The sequence below is a fragment of the Periophthalmus magnuspinnatus genome, chromosome 23 (genome assembly GCF_009829125.3).
Source record: "Periophthalmus magnuspinnatus isolate fPerMag1 chromosome 23, fPerMag1.2.pri, whole genome shotgun sequence".
NCBI lineage: Eukaryota > Metazoa > Chordata > Actinopteri > Gobiiformes > Gobiidae > Periophthalmus > Periophthalmus magnuspinnatus.
The window spans coordinates 18802822-18825370 of NC_047148.1; the positions used below are offsets into that span (position 1 = coordinate 18802822).

Genomic DNA, 22549 nt, shown 5'->3' on the forward strand with positions numbered 1-22549 from the left:
CACTATAAAATGTCTATCAAATACAATAATAATACAATAATTGAGTGCAGTGTGTGCTAATGCTAATGCTATTTCATATGTCTTTTCCAGGTGGCATCGGGTGGCCATCAGTGTGCACAAACAGAGCATCACTCTCATTTTGGACTGTAAAAAGAAGACCACACAGAAACTGCTCCGAAGCCCCAACCCCATTATTGACACCAAAGGAATTATTGTGTTTGGAACTAGGATACTTGATGAAGAGGTTTTTGAGGTAGGCATCTCTCCAATTTCAAGTATTCCTCAGCAGATTTACAATATTGCATCTGTATTAAAATGATGAGAGTCAACACTGCGTGGCTCATTTCTGTAGACTTTTGTTCTGCAATTTTGCTGCCTGTAGCGTTGTTTAATGGGACGTTTCCTGTTGGACTTTTAGTCTTGGGTCTGAGGCAATGGGAGAAAATAGACAAAGACGCCATTGAATAATAAGATAGGCCTGTGTTTTAATCTAATTATTTATGTGTGTGTGTATAAAGATTGTAACATTTGTTGAAATCAGATCAAATGAGCAGATAGTGCTGGAGGTCTTGCGGGCACTTCGAGAAACCCTCGTCAAAGATAAGATCAGAATTCAAAATTCCAGACGTACAGTCACACCTATTACCAAAAAGACCTCGCCACCTCACTGTGGTTTCAAAAGAGTTCTAATCTTCTCATCAGCAATGTGGTTTTCTTGTTTATATATTTTCTCAACAAGCTTTGACAAGTTTTTTTTTATTGTTATTAAAGAAAGGGCTTTCCCATAGTTTTATCCGGATCATTACTGAGGGAGCTTAATGTTGAAATGCCAGAATGCGCTAATACCCGCTGATGCCCCATGTAAACACAAGAATAATGTATGCTGATCCTTGGAGCGCAGCTGTCTACTGTGAGCTGAGCGGTGCTTGCATTTGTGTGTTAGCTGTATATGAACCATCCGAGGCAAACACACATGTGTGTGCTAAGAGGCACAAGGAATCGTATTGTCTTTGTACTGTCAGAGTGCTGCTTGTTTAAAGGGGGATTAGTCTGTGAGTCTAGGGCCCTCAATAATAATTAGTAACAGAGGTTGACTGATGTGAGTGATGCTGAGCCAGCTGACCTTTCACCTCTGCACTGCTAAACTCCAGCTCACAGAATGAATGGAATATGACATCATCAGCTCCAAGCGCGTCTCAGCCGTCGTCTTAGCCATCTCCACATATGATGGGATGTAAAAGTACACTTTTTTACTGATATCCTAAAACATTGTAATGGTCATTGGACAAATGTACAGTCTGGCATGAACAGCTTTTGGCTCTGTTCAAATAGTACTATAAGTATGCATTAAAAATCAGTGGTAGAACTTGATTCTCCTATGTGACAGTATTAAATTATAGTTAATGACATTAAATTGACACAATTTCCAAGTGTATAAGTCAGACTAGTAGTTGCCATGAGAACAGACTGATATTTTGTGAGGGGTGTTTTAAGGGCTCCTGCTGTGTCTGCCAGGTGGGAGGCACGGCCGACTCCGGAGAGTGAGCCAAATGGAAAATATGTTGCGTTGTTTTCAAATTGAGGTTCCCTTTTCTCCCGTTTACTCCCTTCTCCAAAGTTTTCCTTGCTAAAGATGACTGTGTATGAAACAAACCATGTTTGTACGTACAGTAGCCGTGGGTCTGCTGATGCCTATGGACTCAAGTGGTTAGTGGTTTGGTTACTGTGGCCACAGATCTGTCTCAGTCTACCTCTCTGCCTTTTCCTGGTATCAAGCACAAGACATCTCTCCTGCCAGTTAAGACACAGAGTGTAATTATGGTGGGGATGATTTAAGAAGAAAACAATTTCACCTGGTAATGATGTGTTACAAATGTAACAGTAATTACAGAGTTATAAAGACTGTCATACACCTCTAAATATGGCTCATTAGAGTCTATTACTGCGTCATTATAACAGCAGCTAATGACTTTTTACATATTAAGTTTGGGCTTAAATTGAGTGTATTTGTGAAGCAAACACAGCCTCAAACTGTGTTTATTATGTGGCATAAGAAATGAGTCCAACATGCCTAATTGCAGAGCGGTAAAGTGTGTAATAGTATAAGTGTAAAAAGTATCGGTGTTTAAGTAAGAGTACACACATCTGCATAAGTACTACTTTGATTTTTGTTGCAAAGCTAAATTAAAAGCTGTCACTAATATTAATAAATTAATTATTTCATATTAACTAACTAATATTAATGTTTTTTAAGTAAGTAGACATCTTTTAGTTTTTTCATCACATTGAAGTGAAGTGGAGATGGTCCAAAGCATAGTACAAATGATCATGTTGGATGGAAAATGGGAAGGAGATATAGAGTCATCACTTTGGATCAAACCCCGGAAACATTGATAACGCTCTGTTTGTGCTCATGACCTCATCCTGAGGTTTTTGGTTTCCACTGCTCCGACTGTCTGTCCTTGTCATGTGTTTGATTGTTTAGAAAGGGTTAGTAAAACTTTGTGAAAATAGATTGTGCAGCCAAGACACTAGTGTTCATTTATAATAGGACAGAGAGAAGCCAGCACATGAACTTGGGCTTGTTAAGAGCTTTATTAGACTGGTGACTTTTACACATTCTCGTGCCTTCAGTCTGGGTCACTACCCTTTGGAGATCAGAGGGATCAGTCATGAGGAACAGAGGTGCATCTGAAGGATCTCATTTACACCTTCACCCAAACCTGCATGTACTTTTTGCATTCTGAAGACTAAATATGTGTGGTTATGCTATACTGTGTAAAACATATACACAAAATAATACTCATTTTAACTGTTTAGCACATCACGCATTTTAAAGTACAACAAACCTGCAAAATGTTGTCTTCCAAAGAGTTAAAACTGTGGTTTGTACAGTTTTTCTACTAGGTACTTGAAAGGCTGATGATAAGCTGATTAGGGTCGTTTTATCTGGATTAAATGTCATAACTTGATAATAAACAGGGGCGCTTTTGGTTGTTACGTTTAGGTTTTCACAGATAAGTCTAAAAATGAAGTTTATGGTGTAATAGTTTCTTTTCAGCATATAATGAGCCTATTTTCTTTGCCATGTGTTGTCATATGGAGATGGTTTACTCAGTATTGGGTTATAATTGAACACATCCTTCAAAAATGGCCATTGAACGACCTTTTTGGAGATATTTTTTGGCCTTATTACTGAAAGACTGCTAGAAACTACATAAAAATGACAAAAATAAAGCAATTGTCCAACTGTGCCAGCACACCTCTCTTAATAGTGTACACTGGGCAGCAGAATTCCCAGCCTCCCCCCCCCAAGTCGTTCAAGTTTCCACTGCGGATAATGAACAGAAATTCTCTAACTCGTGTCAGATGTTTGTCTTTCACTCACTTTTCCTCTGTTATTCCTTCACTGTGTCAGCACGTCGAAGTGTGCCCTCAGCAGTTTTCTTATGTAGATTTCTGCTAACAGCCAACTCAAACAGTCTTTTTCTTTGCTTTTAGGCTCGGCAAGATGTTCAGATTTCCACTAGAGCAAAAGAAAACGCTATAGGTAGATGATGTCGAGTTAAATAGTCAGAAAAGACGCTCTCGTTAGGGTTGAGTTTTGATAGAGAAGCTGTGGGAACATGGAGAGATGAGGTCGAGGGTGGAAAGGAGGGATGAGGGAGAGATTTTTTCAGGGGCCTGAGTTGGATAAGTTTGGGTAAGTTGTGTGGCAGACAGGTTTGTTGCTCTTGGAAGCCTCGACCGCTGGAGTCAAGCTGGAGTCTGGATGAGTAGGTTGATGCTGTCTGTATTTATGAGTTGAAGCTTTTGTTCGAAATTGGATCAAGGTTAAGCTTCTCAATGTCATAACGGTAAAAAGATTATCCTTTTTCTATTTCAAAAGGAGACCGAATCCCCCGACTCACTGAATAGTTGAGCTTTCTTTTCTAAATACAACAAAATAGGCATGTCTAATTGGTGATCATGGAGAGAGTTTGGACTTTTTTGTTTTCATTTTGTTGGAATTTATTAAGGATTAGGTTTGTCTGTGTTGTTTATGATCAGGAAATTAATATTAGTAGCCATTTTTTAAATAAAACAAAACATATACACATTGAATCACGAATTGGGATCGTTCAAACGTGAGGAAAACTATTGTGAATATGTTTTTGTCATCTCCCCCAGCCTTATACCAAAGCCCCAGGCAGGTGTTGACTGTTGTCCATCCTGATTTATGTCCCCACTGCAGCTCGCTGACCTGCGCTCCATGTTGTTTGGTTTCTGCGGTCATGTTGGAAAAAGCCCAGGTGGTGGCGGGACTGTGAATGTGCTCGTGTGCTGCGCTCTGGCAGAAAAAAAACGACTCCGAGCTCACGGCTGACTGTGTAAATATGTCATGGAAGTAGTTCTCCTTAAGCACAGCCAGACCTCCCACAATCCCACTCTGCTCCGGCGGGGTTGTCCTACCCGCATTCTCTATTAGCACACAGGAAATGATAAATAATAACTGCCTTCTGGGTAACACGCAGAGGTGCCACTGTCTTATGTCTTTATTGTTTGTTTTTTTACTCCACGTCTTCAGTAGTCGGGTCTTACAGAATTTAATAAAATGCATTAGGCCGAAATGTGTCAGGCATTTTGAGTCCTGTGCTTTTCAGTAGAGGGAACACAATGAGCTCAGTCTCTCTTTCATGATTGTGGGTCAGGCGCAGATGCCTCCAGATGTTTGGCTTCAGCCCCACTAGAGCTCTCCTATGCCCCCATCTGGTCACAGCATGTATCGCATATATTCACATGGGTATTTCAAGTGCTGGAATCACTGTAGAAGTACTGTAGTTTTACCACTGACAGCACCATGCATATGATTATCGTGATTACTTCATTCCACCTTAGTCTAATTATTCTACTGCTATTGCTATTACACTCAGTCAAACCACTAAACGTCCCGTATAAGAAGAACCCGATATCACTCTGAAGGGGACATGCAAAACCAGCCATGGCTTGAACTCAAAATTATTCTTATCCTTTCTGATTTGTGTGTTTGAAACTATTTCGGTAACATAAAGTATAAGTGAGGACAGCCATTTTGTTCTGCTGGTTTGCAGCGGAGTGTGGCTGGAGGAGCAGCGGCCAGCATCTCTGTCGTATATCAGAGTCGTCCAGGGTTTGGCTGACAGCTGTAGCCCTGTTATTGTCAGACGAGTGCGCCTTAAGCACCGCTCTGACGGACGATATGATGCTCCACAATGAAGTATGACAGCGTCTCTCAAGTTAAATAGGAACAGTGATTGCATATCTTTTATCATTCCCATAGTGTTCTCGCCAGCGGTGTTTGGGTGTGGGATGAGTGGTGTGTGCGTTTGTGTGTGTGTGGATGTAACCTATATGTGATAATAGGATCTAGTGTTTGTTGCACATGTGTTATTTGTATAGACGACACGCTGATTCACTATAGCTGTAGTTGTAATGTGAGTTATTACTTCCTGTTGGTTGAAGGGATCCTGACACAAGCTGGAGTCTTTGTGAAAGGTCCAAAAAGTAGGAGCGCTGACAAATATATGCATAAAAGCGCATTTGCAACTCAATATTGTTTGAAATAATGTAAAACGCAGCATTTGAATGAGTTATTTCATGTACAGAATCATGTTTTATCTGAATATCCTGAGACATCTTATTCTCACAGTGCTGTATATATTTACAAAATCATATTAACCTGCAAAACATCAAATTATCAACAGTTTGCTGCCTTTGAAATCAATCAAATATTAGTTTCCTGTAAAACCTATATGTATTTAGTGTATGTATTATAGTCATTTTGTAGTTTTTTATCATGTGCAACTTTTTATTTCACTCATTTCATCCCATTTCTAGATTTTGAATTGTGTTTTTGTCCTGACTCTGCAGTGCTTTATGGATTAGCTGATAAAAAACAAGTTTGTTCACATATTTCCTGAAATCCCTGAAGTAATGGTCATGGCTGAGAGAGAGAGAGAGAGCTGGCGTAGGTGCAGTAGTACATCATAGGAATTTGCTGTGCTTTCTTACATCTGTTGAACTGTTGCTTATATAAGTTCTTGTTCTTTTGAGCGGTATGCTGAGAAAATGCATCTCTGACTCGTGGTAAAGTAAAACAGCTTGTGTAGGAACCGCTCCGTTTTAAGTATTTGCATAAATATTACATTCGGTCCCATACAAATGCAGGCTGATACTACATGTGTGTAACTTTTTGGTGAAGCGTACGCCACCTGCTTATCTCCACGCAGATGTTCTTGCTTTGCCTGAAATGTTAGTAGTATTGAATTAAACGTATCCATCGTGCATGCATTTAATTACGCTTGTATTGCTCAAAAACGCATTAAAAAACATGCATTCCGACAGTGAGCGGGACATGCTCTCCACAGATCTGAACTGTAACTTGGATTGACGACATCACCTTCTTGACAAACCGCAGATCCAGCAGACCCGTCACCACATCTTAGCACCGTTAAATGCGCGTTACTATAGTTGAAACTGATGAAAAGATGAATTGTTCAGTCCTTTGCGTCTAATAAACAGTAAATCCTCCACATCCCCTCTCAGTGCAGATAACTTGGACAGACCAGAATCACGTGGGGGCAGTTATAAGGCGCCATTTTAAATTTTCCTTGGGCTCTTGACTCTAGAGCCTGGAGAGGATCTGGCTAATGACTAACACAGTCCTTGTGTCCCGGAGAAAAGGATTTGTTTTTCTGTATCCCCCCATAAACATCACTGATAGCCCGAGCCAGCAACAGGAAACAGCATCTTGTGGAATCTTCTGTTACGATTATTAAAGGACGCAAAAGTCTGTGTGGCACGCTCAGCGGTTACAACTATGATCGGTGTCCTTTGTTAACTGTCACTGAGCAAACCACAAATAAAATTCATTGTGTTTGTTGGGAAAAAATAGGAATCCTTTTGAGAATCTGAGCTGGAATGACTAGCTTGGGGTTTGGCATTCTGATATAATTGAAAACATCTCCGTGCTGTTGCTTTTTCCCATGGCTGCGTCGCACACACTGAAGGGCTCAGATGAGAATTTGTTGAGCGATGACGAATGACATCATCACATTTGGACGTGATGTGAGGGAATTTTGGCTAAATTGTTTTGTAGCATATCCATTGTGTTGAATATACAGTTTACACCCGACTTCCTGTGTAGCCCGGGGATCCTTTTGAGCCTTTTTCATCTCTGCTCTGCTTCTTTTTTTTTTCATTTTTGTTTCTGAATCTTTGCCTTATGCCACTGTCCTGTGCTTCGCATAGTAGCGCCATCAATCAGGTCAGCTACCACAAGCTTGTTCATGTTCCCTTCGCCAAATACATTTACTCACCTAACACTTTGCTTGAGGGAGAAAATGCCGAGGTGTTGCTGGAAGTAATCCATCTTGTTGTAGACGCATATGCACCGGTGTATGACCCTTCTTGTTTTATATGTTAAATTAAGATAAACTGTATATATGCCAGAGTGAACACAATGTGCACAGTAACACACGACTTAATTATCATATAACTGTTAGAAAAGGAGATTCATGTGTGTATAATGCCCTTATATTAAAGCTATTTCATATGTTTGTTTGTAATCATTGTAATTAGTCTTTTCTTACATTTTCTAACTTCCTTTTTTTGTTTGTTTCCAGGGAGACATTCAGCAGCTAATGATTGTAGCAGACCACCGTGCTGCCTATGACTACTGTGAGCACTACAGCCCCGATTGTGAAGTGGCGGTACCAGACCAGCCTCAGAACCAAGACCCCAACACAGATGATTACGTACGCGCTATTTGTTTTCTAATATCGCAGTTTGATCTACAATATGCTGACAAAAAAGGCGGGTAAAAACAGGACCCAAACTTTTAAAAGTGGTGTTATAAGGGAAAGTATTTTGTTAATAATGTTGGAATGATGCTAAACTAATGTGATGCCTGCCTAAGCCTGCACCGAGCTTTCACTCATGCACTAAACAGACAATGAACTCACTATCACAACAAGAACACACACTTCACCTTTTGACCTTATGTGTAAAAGTTGACATGAGCAGTGTGCAGCTTGTTGAATGTGTTGATATATTTTATAGGCCTGAAGCACGTTCTATATATGTATTGCTCTGGAAAACGTTCACGCCGCAACAATGATGTGCAACGGAGATATTTATTGATGGATTAAATAATGAGGTGAGAGGTTGAGGCGGGGTTCTGCTCCTGGACCTCAATAAATCCATATAATGAAACACCTGTGCAAAGAAACGTTACACGCAATACAAATTAAGCCCGAAACATTATTATTGAACCATAAGTCGATGCAGTAATTATTGTGACAGGCCTAGCAATGTGAAAGGCCACTCTTCACTAATCTCAATCTGAAATTTGGAGACTGAGGTCGTTTTCAACTACTTAGGTTGATGTAAAAGAGCTTGGGTGACCAACGCAGTCTGTAAAAGTAATTCGAACTGGGAAAAAGACGCTCGGCTCACGTATACTTGTATAAATGGGCGATGCGGTTGCTGTTTGACACTTTTGTCTGACGAGGCCATTTGGATCAACTTAATATCAGTGACAGTCTCTTGCTGCCTCCGTCTGCGCAGGTGAGCCTTGGTCTGTCTGCGCAGTTTAGCCTTGGTCTGTCTGCGCAGTTGAGCCTTGGTCTGTCTGCGCAGGTGAGCCTTGGTCTGTCTGCGCAGTTTAGCCTTGGTCTGTCTGCGCAGGTGAGCCTTGGTCTGTCTGCGCAGTTTAGCCTTGGTCTGTCTGCGCTGTTTAGCCTTGGTCTATCTGCGCAGGTAAGCCTTGGTCTGTCTGCGCTGTTTAGCCTTGGTCTATCTGCGCAGGGAAGCCTTGGTCTGTCTGCGCAGGTGAGCCTTGGTCTGTCTGCGCAGTTTAGCCTTGGTCTGTCTGCGCAGTTGAGCCTTGGTCTGTCTGCGCAGTTTAGCCTTGGTCTGTCTGCGCAGGTGAGCCTTGGTCTGCCTGTGTGTGTCATTCAAAAAGCTGTTTCTCCTCCACCACCAGTGCGTACAGTCCTCACGGCACATTCAGCCACAGGTGAAAGAAAAGATGACCACGTATAGGGTTAAACGAGTGCGTGCGTAATTATGCTCTGTCCATTTGAAGTCATAGAAATAAGTTCGCCAATCATCTCTCACGTGGCTCTTGTTGCGGTGTTTGGGGTGAATGATGCACGGTAACATGGGAAAACGACCTGAGATAGAAAGATACATTATTTTTATTATTGCTATTTACGTTGTTTTGTGGTGTTTTGTTGGTAAAGAACACAGAAGAAACAGATGATCCCTACTACTACGAATATCCCTACTATGGAGATGTGGATGGCAAAGTTTATGAATCCACCACTGATGCAGAGGAGCCAACCGCAGATGCAATTAAGGTACTTACAGCCACTATGTTTGTACAACTACTGCTCAGTACTTTTGATGAATGCGTACTACATTAATGCATGTTTTTTGTTCGTTTTTGTTTGTTTTTTCTCATAGGTGACTGATTCCGACAGCGTGGTGACCAAAGTGGAGGAGGTTATACGAGGCGGCTCTAGTAGCACCGGTGCTAAAGTAACCTCCTCCGGCTCGTCATCGTCCGGTTCTTCTAGCAGCTCCTCATCTTCAACCACGTCAACGACGGGAGACGACAACTATGCGGAGGAAACCAGTCCCTACGACAGCTACGACAGTTACGACACCTACTACGACGAATCTACACCCGCTCCAGAGAAGGACTCGACCCGCTTCACCATCACCAACATTGACAGCGGAGGGGACATCGACTTGGGCGCTGGGTCAAAGGTCGCACTTGAAACAGAGAGCGTCGTGGGAGGCGGAGGAGGAACGTTCACCGTAACAACCAACAAGACAACAGTAAGTAGACAGGAGTGCTTTTATTTGGATTTTTACCACTTATCATCTTTATATTGCCTTAAAGATCCATTTTAAATATTCTTCTAAAGGTTCACACTTCATTTCTTTGGTTAAATCCACCTGTCAGTCGCTCAGAGAAATGCTGAGGCTGATCTATGGGACGTGTGGGTGGGAAAAGTGTCTTTGTTTGAGCATAGAGCTGCGTTCAAGACAATCACAATCACAGTTTTCCTTTCCGCGTTTTCCTTATCTGACCTATGTGACTTTATTTCCATGGCATCCAACGTGACATCACTCCCAAAGAGAACTTCAAAATCATCTCCTCTGCTGGCTCATGCTGTGCTGTGCAGTTCAGTGCCACTGTCCAAACCGTACAACGTTAACATTTACATCTCCTCTTTTCCTGACAGTCCACACTCAGCGTTCACACCCTGTACCTCACCACAGCTCTAGGGCAGGGCTGGGCGATACGGCAATAAAAAAATGAATGAATCGTCGGTCTACTCCCCCGTGACAATCTTTTATCGTCATATTGCAATTTTGCGTTTTCCTGTTTAGTGCAGTTGTGTGACAGTGGAGTTAACCAGGAATATAGTGATATCTGTTAAATCCCTCAGTCATCCAAGGAGGCAAAAAAGACTCAATTCTTCCCACTATATTTCAGAGTGAATACGTTTCCCCGCTCATCCAAGTAGCTTCTTTTATTCTAGCGCAGCTCTGGTAAAGAACTGGCCTGAATATCTCTCTAAAGCAAGGGGTTAACTACACAAACTAACACATCCGAGTTGTTTACAGCGAGGGCTATCTGTATCTGAGTATCAAGTTTAAAAAAGTTCAATGCACTTAACATGACACATATTTGTTTTTTTAAACTCCAGACCAGTTGGACAGAATCTAAGCTTAAAAGTTACTGATAAAAATAAAAAATTGAATACATAATTTGTGTTTTGGCATATTGATCACCCGTATAATACTTTTCGAGATTATTATTCCAGTGCAATTTCTAGTAAAGGTTAAAAAGAATTAGCAGAATTAGCATTAGTAGTTTTTGATGCTTTCGTTAACTTTTTCCACGTGGGCGATTGTAGAAAGTTTCTGTGTTTAGATCTTGCTTTATCTAATCATTCTTAATTACTGGACAGGATACACATATTATTTTTAATTTCTAGACCAGTAGAACGGTGTGTAGGCCTACCTCCACAAATCCAGAGACACAACTTTTACGCGTTCAACTTTTGCCACTTTTGCTTTACCTAAACGTGTCTAAATGTAAATTAAATACATCCCGCTTGGTTGCTGATTCTCTCCACTTGTGTTAAAGGCCGGAGGCGCCTATGACGACTACGGTGGATACGACTACGGCGACGGCTCTTACACGACGGGTGGAGGCGGCGGCTCTTCTGTCCACATTGGAGGTGGAGGCGGCAGCAGTTCCACCATCACTCTTGGAGGAGGTTCTACAGGCGGCAGTTCTGTCTCGGTTGGAGGTGGTTCCGTCTCAGTTGGAGGTGGCACCATTTCCGTCGGGGGAGGCTCTGTGTCTGTAGGAAGTTCTTCTTCCACTGGGACGGGCTCAGCGAGTGCCGGCGCGGGAGCTGGTGGGTCTGTAGCCACGGGAACCGGATTGGGAATCGATGGCGAGCTCGACTATGATATTGAGAAATTCAAGGAGGAGGACATTAATTATTCTGATAGCGAGCTGGATGCATATGGTGCCTATGATGATCTGGATTATGGACACAAAGAAAAAGAGCTCCCAGCTGAGACTGATGAATATTATGGACAGGTAAAAATAAAAAAAATAAAAATAGCCAAAAGTACCAAACAAGAGGTAGTGTGTCTAATTCTGTTGTGTTTATAGATTGATGGTGCCCGTGGTGAAAAGGGGCAGAAGGGTGAGCCCGCTGTCATTGAGCCAGTAAGTTTGATAACATATATTTAGTACAAAACACAGACGTACTCTCAAATGTTTCTTTTCCATGCTGGTCTTTAGGAAAGCAACATAAAGTGGAGGGAAATTGTCACTAATGCATATAAACACACACAGTATGGATTAAAAATGAGATTATTTTACTGCCAAAGTGCTGCCTGTCTTGTCGTCAGTAAGTGTTAGCTGAATGTTAGCGGAGAATAAGCCATATTTACTCATATTTATTCTGTCAGAAAGCTGAAACAATTCAGCCAAACAAAAAGAATGAGTGTGCTGTATGATGACCATTGTGCGGTTTGTGTTTTTAGGGAATGCTGGTTGAAGGTCCACCAGGGCCTGAAGGACCAACAGTAAGTCATCTCTCTCTCACAATATTTTATCTTTTTACAGTTTCTTAAAAATATAAGTTCTTGATCAGCTGTAGAATATTGTATAAAAGCTTTAGAATTGGCTTCAAGTAAAAGTGTTAGTAATGCAAAGGGAGTAGCCTTGTGATTTCCCTCAGGAGATAAAGAACTTGTCCAGATGTGAAAGAACAAAATTATTTATTTTGCCAAGTTTTCTTAGTCAAACAGTTGCTCCTGACACTCAGCTGATGGAGTGCCATAGAAATAAGCCACTGAAGCATTAGGCAATAGTCAAACAGAAAGTGCCTCACAAAGGATTTAGCTCTCAACAGCGTTGTATTGCCTCATGCATTCCTATCTCCCACGTGTGACCACTTAGCAAGATAAAACAGCAGCATATACAGCGTCAGATATGGTATTTCTGTATTACTCTCTCTGTCAAGTTCTAATGTTTTTCCTTTACAGGGTCTCCCTGGACCCCCAGGTTCTTCTGGTTCTCCAGGCAGTCCTGGGGATCCTGGAGAGAGGGTGAGTAACATTTATATTCAGGTTAAATCTGCCTATGTGAAAAATAGTAAAAGTAATTTGGGGTTTTCCTGCAGGGTGATCCAGGTCGGCCTGGTCTTCCCGGGGCTGATGGTTTACCAGGACCTCCGGGAACTGTCCTCATGTTACCTGTAAGTACAATTCAACCACCATACCTGGTGTGGTAGCTGCACACACTTTACAGGTACCAGTTAATGACTAATGTTGTTTGGGAAGATAAATGTAATTCATACACACATCTGGGAAATGTAATGTGTGTTAGTACATATTTTGGAGTAATGCCAGTATATCTGTATATCATCAGGAGAAGAGGGGCTCAGCAGTTAAGGTTTAGACCAGAATGACAAAAACATAGGGATGTAAATTTTATCTTGCACATCTGTATTGAAAACATAAACCAGTAGCAATGATGTCACTGTTGGTTTAAATTTCACATCCTCAACATAAAAGCTGTGAAGTGGATCTTTGTTCCACTTTAGATCCACCATAAGTGTGTCAGTATACATTTTAGTGTAGTCATAAATATGGTATTTAATCTAGTCAAATATATTTTATGTGACTTTTCTGTCTTACTCACAAATCATGCAATTCCATAATATCACCAGCAGATGTCACTAGACATCCCTTTACTCATAGCCACATTTAAGTCATGCCTTCTAGATTTTAGCCATGCTTATAGCTGATTTATTTAGCACTCAAATTGGACTCTGAATTTGAGAAATCTATGTTTTGCTTTTGTTTAAAAAATCCTGATTTGAGTGATTTGAGTAATGTGTAATGTGTTTGTGTCTATAGTTCAGGTTCAGTGCTGGAGGTGACTCTGGACAAAAGGGACCTGCAATGTCAGCTCAAGAAGCCCAGATGCAAGCCATAATGCAGCAGGCCAGGGTAACCAGCACTCTACAGAACTATAACTTTTAGCTTTTTTCTACATGTCTTGTGTGAAAAGTCTTTATGACTTCAGAATGATAACATAACTTATACACAATAAAAAATAAATACAAATAAAATAATAATATAAATATATAACATGTAGACACTACCTTGTGTGAGTGTAGTGTTTGAGTGGGTGATTGACAATTGTTTTGGTATTAGTGTCTTTCCTTTTATGTATTGATTATTCACTATATCTTTTCAGCTGGCAATGAGAGGCCCAACTGGTCCAATGGGTTTTAACGGGTCGTCCTGGTCCACTTGTATGTATTTTAAAACAATTATCATCTAATTTGAAAATCCATTCTTCTGCAGTTTTGTCTCAATTGCACTTTCATTGTTAGGGACCTCCTGGTGTACCAGGTCTGAAGGGAGAGTCAGGAGAAGCCGGACCACAGGTTTGTCAAATACAAGTAGCAACATTTGTGCATTTGTACAAGTTGAAATATTTACAGTAACTGTGTGTTTCAGGGACCCAGAGGACCCATGGGCTCTCCAGGACCTCCTGGAAAACCAGGCCGAAGGGTAAAGCATTAGACTGTTGCTCTTAATACTCTGACATAAAAGCAAAACAAACTTTTACACAACTTCTTTTCAGGGTCGATCTGGAGCTGATGGTGCTAGAGGCATGCCAGGACAGTCTGGACCAAAGGTAACATCGCACTTTAAATAGTGTCTTAACTTTATGTCACAGTTGTAACATGTAACATGTTTATTGTATGTTATTTTCAGGGAGACAGGGGCTTGATGGCCTGGCTGGGCTTCCTGGTGAAAAAGGACACAGAGTAAGTTTTTTGTCGTTTTTGAGTTTACTTTTTGTGTTATGAGCTAAAATAACTCAGACATGTTCTTGTTACAGGGTGAACCAGGTCCTGCGGGGCCCCCTGGTGCACCTGGTGAGGATGGAGAAAGGGTAGGTGTTGCATTTCATAACAAAAAATAAATAAATAAATTAGTTTGTGAACATAGCTAAGACATTTTAAACACATTTCTGCTTAAACAACAAATGAACAAATGAACACTTTCCTCTCTGCTGCTGAACACAAACTCCAATTTTCCTCCAAAGTCCAAACTCTACCACATGATTGATTACACTATTCTATAAAAAAAAAAAAAAAAAATCAATATTATTTGATCAGCTCCATCACAGTTTGATTAAAGTCTGACTAATTGCACAGCTCCATATTATTTGGGTGGTTGTTTTCTCGGCTGAATGCCAGACGTAGAGCATCATCCTGTCCTCCATGATTATATAATGTCGTCACATTATAGCTGTTCTCAATTTCACCTGTTACTGAATTTTTGCTTGAATATCTTTTATATCTCCTCTCCATTGTCTGCATTTTATCCTGCCTCCATGCTCATTACCTGCTGCTAATGCAACCCGAGTCCACCTCACCCTCGTCTGTCTTTGTGCCTTCCTATTATCCCTTCATCCCCCACCTCACACTTCCTCAATTTCCTCTCCATTATCATTCTCTGTCTGTTCCACTCTCTGACCTGCTCTTTCTCTTTCTCAGGGAGATGATGGAGAGATCGGACCCAGGGGACTTCCTGGTGAACCAGTGAGTGATCACTTCTATTCCCTTCAGTCTTATTCCGAGAGCCCATATGATAGAGCTAGAGGTCAAACTCTGTCCTCCTGTAATGTCACTCAACAGAACATTTATATTTATTCTACACCATCGTTATTTTAAAGACTTTTGTATACTATTTCAACAGCATAAAAAAGTTGATCTTCAAAGTATTTACAGCATTTTATAATGTCAGACAAGGAAATTTCATGGGAAGAAGCATTCAAAGACTGCCCATATTAGTTTGGCCACTAGGGTGCGCCGAGTCAGCTTCATAACACAAATATGGTACAAGAAGTTATGTCCTCTTTTTACATGTTTTGGCACAGTAGGAATGTGACATAGATAATACTATAGGTCAGAACATGGTTGTGAAGAATATGTGATTAAATGTGTTGTTCAAAATGTGAAGGATTTATCGCTCTTTCTCACAGGGGCCCCGTGGTTTGCTGGGACCAAAAGGACCTCAAGGACCTTCTGGACCCCCTGTAAGTCAGCATTAGATTTCTCAAGCTCTGCATATGTATGTTTTTGTCATTAGCATCCATTTAAAATTAAACAGAAATGAAAATAAGCCCAGATAGTGGCTGTTAATTCTTACTACATTTTCCTTCATGTTTGTTCATTTTAATGTACTTGCTCATAGGGCGTGACTGGATCAGATGGACCACCTGGACCAAAAGGAAATATTGTAAGTGTTCTCCCAATACAATTCACTTTTGATAAGAAAGAGAGAGGCAAAATTTGGATTCTCACAGTGTAAAACATGGGATTATCAGCTTTCTCTGTGTAATGTATGAAACAACACAAGACAATCTGTGACAGCTTTAGAAAAACACACAGTGACTGTTCTCTCTCTGAGCAAAATATCTACTTCTGAACGTAAACATATGCTTATATCATTTAAAACTGTTGAGGGTTGAGGTAAAGACAATGTATAAATACTTTAAAACATCTGTGTGGTGTTTACAGGGCCCTCAGGGAGAACCAGGACCCCCGGGACAGCAGGGAAATCCAGGTGCTCAGGTAAGAGCGGACTCATTAGACTCACAGTTTGTTCAAATGTTTAATGAAAAGGTTCTTATTGTTCAATGGCTTTGTTTCAGGGACTCCCAGGACCACAGGGAGCAATCGGACCCCCGGGGAGAAGGTAGCGCGCTGCAGCTGTTAAGATGTTAATTTGAGATTTTATCAGTATAACTCAAGTCAGTCCCAGCTGGATTTAATCACACTATTATACTGTACAGTTGTTATTAATTACCTGCTTATGTTTATGTCTATTTTTCCTCCGTACTAAATATTATTAACTGTTGCTTGTGGTGTGTATAGGGTCCCACAGGAAAACCAGGTCTACCAGGAATGCCAGGAGCTGATGGTCCACCAGTGAGTTACTCTTACTTTACATCTTAAATTCACTTATTTATTTCATTATGTATATATGTTGCTCATTATCTCAGGACTAACCATAGTTTTATTTGAGGGAATACCGTTCATTTACTGAGCTTTTGTAACCATGCTTCTTTTCTAAACCTCTCATTAGACCAACAGACATATTTCTTTCTTTCCTACACTTTCGGTTGCTTTTCCCCTTCCATTTTCACTCACTGAAGTGGACCCATCAGGGGATTTGCTAGTTTCCTTTGTCTCTACAGAAAGCAATCAACTCCCTTCCGATCTTTTGACTGCAGATGTGTGTGCGTGCGTGTGTGTGTGTGTGTGTGTGTGTGTGTGTGTGCAGCTCCTGAGGGCAGACTTGGCTTTTACATGCCCATTGGAGCTGATAAACCTTTGTATTAACGTGCATAAAAACACAAACTGATTAATGCTCCTTTTAGTACTTTCTAACATTTTCAAGACCCGGTGTGGATATAATAATAGATGCAATACTATATATTTATGCAACATGTACTTACAGGGTCATCCTGGAAAGGAAGGGCCTCCTGGAGAAAAGGGACACTTGGTAAGATATTTTGATTTGTATTTTTCAGGCTGATTGGGTATTTGTATTTTGTATATTAGATCAGCACGAAAGTAAAACACTGATGTTACTTTAAACTATTTCAGGGTCCTTCTGGTCCTCAAGGTCCCATCGGTTACCCTGGCCCTCGCGGTGTAAAGGTAAGATAAATACAGTTGAATCAGCGTTAATATTTATTCATATTAAACTTAAATCTGCCAGTCGTGGTCAGTGTTTCTGTGGTGTGTGTATCACTGGTGGTACACAAGCTCCTTCAGGTCGTACTTGGACAGCTCTGGAGTTTGTGAGTTTGTTAGTTATGTAGAGTTAATTTTATCCACTTATTTCCTCCTTTTGGATAATTTCTTGTTTAGAAATATAGTGAAAATAATGTAGTCCATGTTTAGATCTTGTTTAGTCTAGATTAGACCTGAAATAGTCCTGTTATATAGTTTATTTAGATCTGGTGGTGCTCGGTGTGAAAAGACAAAGCCACTGCCAGAGAGTTTAGCATTAGTTTAGTATAGTTTATTATTAGAAACACTAAAGGAAACATATTATGCAATCAGCTTTTATGAGCCTTTGATTATGTTATCGGTTTAACTTCATTATAAACTCACTCAGAGTTGTATTTCAGTTCATGCTTCCTGTATTTGAGCCATTTTGCTTTCACCTCCCCCCATCTGCACTCACATCACTACTGTGTACTTACTTGTGATTAATACAAAAAATAAATAAATCAGACTCCATGCAGGGTTCAAAAATGTCACACTTCCAACAATGAAAACATGTAAATGAAAATATGCTGCAGTAAAATGCCACTATGGGGAGGCAGGGCGTCTCAGCTCTGAAATCTTTATTTGAAGTCACTGTAGATGACACTATTGTTACAGATTAGAGCTATTTTTGTACTTGAATTTTGAACAGGCTAATTACACTTTTTAACTATGACATGTCTAATATTTTCTTATCCTTGGTGCACAGGGAGCTGATGGTGTGCGAGGCCTAAAAGGAAACAAGGGTGAGAAAGTAAGTGCGACTCAGAAATGTATGCTTTTGTGACTGCTTTGATTGTTATAAAATATCAATAAAACATCTTCCTACAATGACATGGATTTAACACTTTGAAATGTCTAGTTATTCATGAAATTAATCATAAACCTGTGCCTACTGTCGGTTACTATGGCAACAGGAGATTTAGTTGGCGAGTGTCTCTTGGTCCTTGAGCGTGAATGGGCCTTTCTGCTTCATTAACATTCTCACCTCTGTTCTTTACGTCACTCCAAAGGGAGAAGACGGCTTCCCAGGATTTAAAGGAGATATGGGCATCAAGGGCGACAGGGTAAGGGTTCTTGTTTATGTTGAACTCAGTGAATTCTGCTCCTGTGACCTTTAGCAAAAGTAAATGAATGTGCTAAAAACTCATGTCACGTTAGCCGTTTTCGGGGCCAGCCTTTGTAACCAGTGTGGAGCTGTGTGTAATGAGCACACATAAGTCACTGCACCACTCAGACCTAATGATAATCAAGTTATTTTCCTCATTTCTGTTCATGGGTTTCATTTTCCCGTTATACACATCATTTTGTGAACGTTATTCCATTCACAGACATAATATTTAGTGTTAAATCGTTAATTATTATGACAGCGGCCTTAATTTTTCATTTTCAAGATAGTGTCATGTCATGTCATTTTTCAATTAGCCTAATGTTAAACCAATATGCTAAAAACTAAACGTCAAGCTTTTATTTAAATGTATTCTGACACTATTGAGGTTGTGATGTAAAAATACAGTTTGGCTAATGCATCTCTATCTCTGATCATATTTCTTTCTAGACATTTGATTCCAAAGTCTGTACCAAACCAGTCCTGACTTTGTGAAAGTTCATAAGAGAACACAGCCACAGCATCCTAGACTTGAAACATCAGCCCATGTGGCACTGTAAAGCTGAGAGCAGAGAAGGATAAATCAATGGCAGTTTAAGCCCTCTCAAACTGGAGAGTGAGACATGGGCCTCCAGTCTGTTTCTCTGGAGATGCAGCAAATCGAGATGAAAGCAAAGATTTAAGGCAGCTCTCAACTCTGGGGAGACAGACATAGATAGGAATTTGAATAACTAATTTTGAAACATCACCAAGGAAAATGTGTACTCAGTTTTAAAGGCATCTTCTAGGAGCCTACAAATGTGCATCGAGTAAAGTTTCTTGTATTTGTGACTTTTGGGTGTAGCCATGCATGCTGAAATGTGTAAGGGGATTACAGTGTAGAAAGAGTATTTAATGCACTTATTGACTAAATCAAAGATAGAACATTTAAAATATGTCTGATTATGTGAAAACAGAGTTCATTCTGCGTTCTCTCTAGGGTGAACTTGGGCCAGCTGGACCGAGGGGAGAAGATGGGCCTGAAGGTCCAAAGGGTCGTTCAGGTCTTCCAGGAGACCCAGGGCCACTTGGAGCAACTGGTGAGAAGGTAATTGCGTGATTGTATTCACAAAACATAAGCAAATGGTATTTTTATATATGCAATTATTAATAGTGGTATAAAATGTTTTACAGGGTAAGCTTGGTGTTCCTGGGCTGCCTGGATATCCTGGAAGACAAGGACCAAAGGTTACTGTGTTTTTATTGTATTGTATAACCACGTACAAGGTTATTTAAAGAGCCCATTTTAACACTATTACAACAAAAGATGGAAGACCTTGATCATCACACAGCTAATCCAATTATCTAACAAAAAACACCCCTCAAAAACAAGATGATTCATCTCAGTGGGTGAATCAGCTTAAGAGATTAATGTAAAAATGTTTTTTTTAGACATTTTTATAGATTCTACATAATGACTTAATTACTGTTATACTTGCAGGGATCTCAAGGTTTCCAAGGCTTCCCTGGTGCCAATGGGGAGAAAGGAACTCGAGTAAGTCTCACAGCACATCAGTATGTCATTCTGTAATAACACTGTACTCACCATTATCACCTTCACCTTGACTTGTGCACCAGAGCAAAAATGCACAAAACACATCAGTGATTTTTTCTTATTTTTGTACAGTAGAAGGTGTAAGTTTGGAGAGGAATCCAGCATGGCAGTATGACAAATATTTTACAATAACTCAGGGCCATGCCAGTTTATGGAATTTAAAATATGTCTATCTTTATTTCTTTTGTTAAAAGTTGTAGAGAAAGTCAAAGGAAATAGAAGATTGTGTATATTTAAATGTATTTGTTGTGATTACTATTTCATTACAGTGATCTGTTTCTATTGCTAAGTGGAGCCTTATCTGATGCCTTCAGCCTTTTGATAGAAGTGCCATTTCTTTGATCCTTGCATTTGCTCTTGATGTCCACAGGGAACAGGAGGAAAGCCTGGCCCACGCGGACAGAGAGGACCAACGGTTAGTCTTACTCAGCACACTCAGTAGTATGCAGATGGCAAGCTTGGCACTCAATTCTGTGGAGCATCAGTGGTAACCGAGCTTTTGTTTGTACCTCTAAAGGGGCCTCGGGGAGAGAGGGCCAAGAGGACCAACAGGAAAAGCAGGACCAAAGGTATATTTCCTACATATTTATTGATACATTATGTTTACGCAGAAATACTTCATTAAGTACTTCTTTTTTCAGGGTAACTCTGGAAATGATGGTCCACCAGGACCTCCTGGTGAGAGGGTATGTATAAAAGACGTCCTGACTTTTTAGAGCTGCCATGTCTTACCGGGACATCCTCATTATTAACAATGTCCTGTATTGCTTTAGGGTCTGCCTGGACCTCAAGGCCCAACAGGATTCCCTGGCCCAAAAGGACCTCCTGTAAGTCCTCCTTGATGAACTTTCATCCTGGTCTTGTCTTTGATTATATCGTGTAAACATTTGGTTGGTTTGGTTTCAGGGACCTCCAGGCAAAGATGGACTTCCTGGACATCCTGGGCAGAGAGGAGAGACTGTGAGTAATGTTCTTCTCCTCTATCACTGGGTAATGGGAGTCATTTGGGCTTCATTCAGCAGCATCTTTCTTTTCTACACAGGGTTTCCAAGGAAAGACTGGCCCTCCTGGGCCACCAGGTGTGGTTGGACCTCAGGTGAGTGTCAGACTGTCTAACGTTGTCTCAGTTAAATATCTAAAAGACATGAGCTATAAATTTGAACGATTTAAAGCATATTTCACTATTGATTTAACTTTTGTTCATTATGTAAAAATTAACCAGGCCTTGTCCCACAACTGCTCGGCTAATGTGAACTAAAAACTAATGCTCCTCTCACACTGAATATGTCACTGTTTTAATCTATAGAAAACTATGGCTGATTTAATCTAATTTACTGTTGTTTTGGAAAAAAAAGTAATATTTGATATATTCAGTCTTCTTGAAAACTTTTATTCAGGGGCCAACGGGTGAGACAGGGCAAATGGGTGACCGGGGTCACCCTGGACCCCCTGGCCCTCCCGGTGAACAGGGTCTACCAGGAGCTGCTGGAAAAGAAGGTGCTAAGGTAAAGAAATATTTTGAATTTTAATATGTAATTTGTAGATTTATGTTTTATGTCATGTGATATCACAGACTGATCTTATCTTTATGTTTAGGGTGATCCTGGTCCTGCTGGCCCTGCTGGTAAAGACGGACCTCCTGGGCCAAGAGGTTTCCCTGGAGAGAGAGGCCTGCCTGGTCCTGTGGTAGGTTACATTTTGTACTGGGAAAATGCTACAAATAAAATTATAATTTCTTTAATATGCACTTTTATAAACAGTGAAATCATGTCTGTGAAAACTGACTTTTCTTGTATGCTACAGGGAGCTCATGGACTGAAAGGAAATGAAGGTCCTCATGGCCCACCTGGCCCTGCAGTGAGTACAGCCTTTGCATGCTAGTATCTTTCACTTAATGATACCTGTCTGTCTGTTATTACTTTGTTGACGATCATTATATTCAGTGAATGTATCTTTAATATCATCTCCATAATTCAAGTATTCATTGCTTTAGGGTTCTCCTGGTGAACGTGGTCCAGCTGGTCCTGCAGGACCTACTGGGCTTCCTGGACGTCCCGGCCCTCAGGGTCCACCAGGGCCCGCTGGAGAGAAGGGCGGACCGGTAATTCTCTCAATTCCTAATTAAGATATTCATAGATGTCATACACTATATAAGTCAAAAAAATATTCATTTGTAATTATTTTTAAGGGTGAAAAAGGACCTCAAGGCCAGCTGGAAGAGACGGTATTCAGGGACCAGTAGGTCTTCCTGGACCTGGAGGTCCTCCTGGACCACCTGGGGAGGATGGAGACAAGGTTAGTTATATTTAATGTAATGAACGTTCATAAATCATGTATCATTAAGATGTAGATCTGTTTATTCCTTTCTTACTTTGACCTTAATTGCATTAAAGGCTTTTAAGCTGACAGTGTTTTTGCTTA

The 22549-nt window shown here is 40.6% G+C and overlaps 1 protein-coding gene across 1 annotated transcript in view; it reads left to right on the plus strand.

Annotated features, from left to right (window-relative positions):
- LOC117392056 (collagen alpha-1(XI) chain-like) overlaps positions 1 to 22549 on the plus strand; it is a 44986-nt gene that overhangs the window by 15137 nt on the left and 7300 nt on the right. Inside the window, 42 exon segments of the mRNA XM_033990038.2 lie at positions 91 to 253; positions 7644 to 7775; positions 9264 to 9380; positions 9487 to 9864; positions 11186 to 11650; positions 11726 to 11782; positions 12103 to 12144; positions 12607 to 12669; positions 12744 to 12818; positions 13483 to 13575; positions 13826 to 13858; positions 13860 to 13883; positions 13965 to 14018; positions 14092 to 14145; positions 14219 to 14272; positions 14361 to 14405; positions 14480 to 14533; positions 15141 to 15185; positions 15629 to 15682; positions 15841 to 15885; positions 16167 to 16220; positions 16301 to 16360; positions 16524 to 16577; positions 17110 to 17154; positions 17259 to 17312; positions 18136 to 18180; positions 18440 to 18493; positions 19514 to 19621; positions 19708 to 19761; positions 20015 to 20068; positions 20499 to 20544; positions 20645 to 20697; positions 20770 to 20814; positions 20902 to 20955; positions 21035 to 21088; positions 21171 to 21224; positions 21526 to 21633; positions 21725 to 21814; positions 21932 to 21985; positions 22122 to 22229; positions 22317 to 22332; positions 22335 to 22423. Coding sequence (XP_033845929.1) covers positions 91 to 253; positions 7644 to 7775; positions 9264 to 9380; positions 9487 to 9864; positions 11186 to 11650; positions 11726 to 11782; positions 12103 to 12144; positions 12607 to 12669; positions 12744 to 12818; positions 13483 to 13575; positions 13826 to 13858; positions 13860 to 13883; positions 13965 to 14018; positions 14092 to 14145; positions 14219 to 14272; positions 14361 to 14405; positions 14480 to 14533; positions 15141 to 15185; positions 15629 to 15682; positions 15841 to 15885; positions 16167 to 16220; positions 16301 to 16360; positions 16524 to 16577; positions 17110 to 17154; positions 17259 to 17312; positions 18136 to 18180; positions 18440 to 18493; positions 19514 to 19621; positions 19708 to 19761; positions 20015 to 20068; positions 20499 to 20544; positions 20645 to 20697; positions 20770 to 20814; positions 20902 to 20955; positions 21035 to 21088; positions 21171 to 21224; positions 21526 to 21633; positions 21725 to 21814; positions 21932 to 21985; positions 22122 to 22229; positions 22317 to 22332; positions 22335 to 22423 — 3400 coding nt within the window.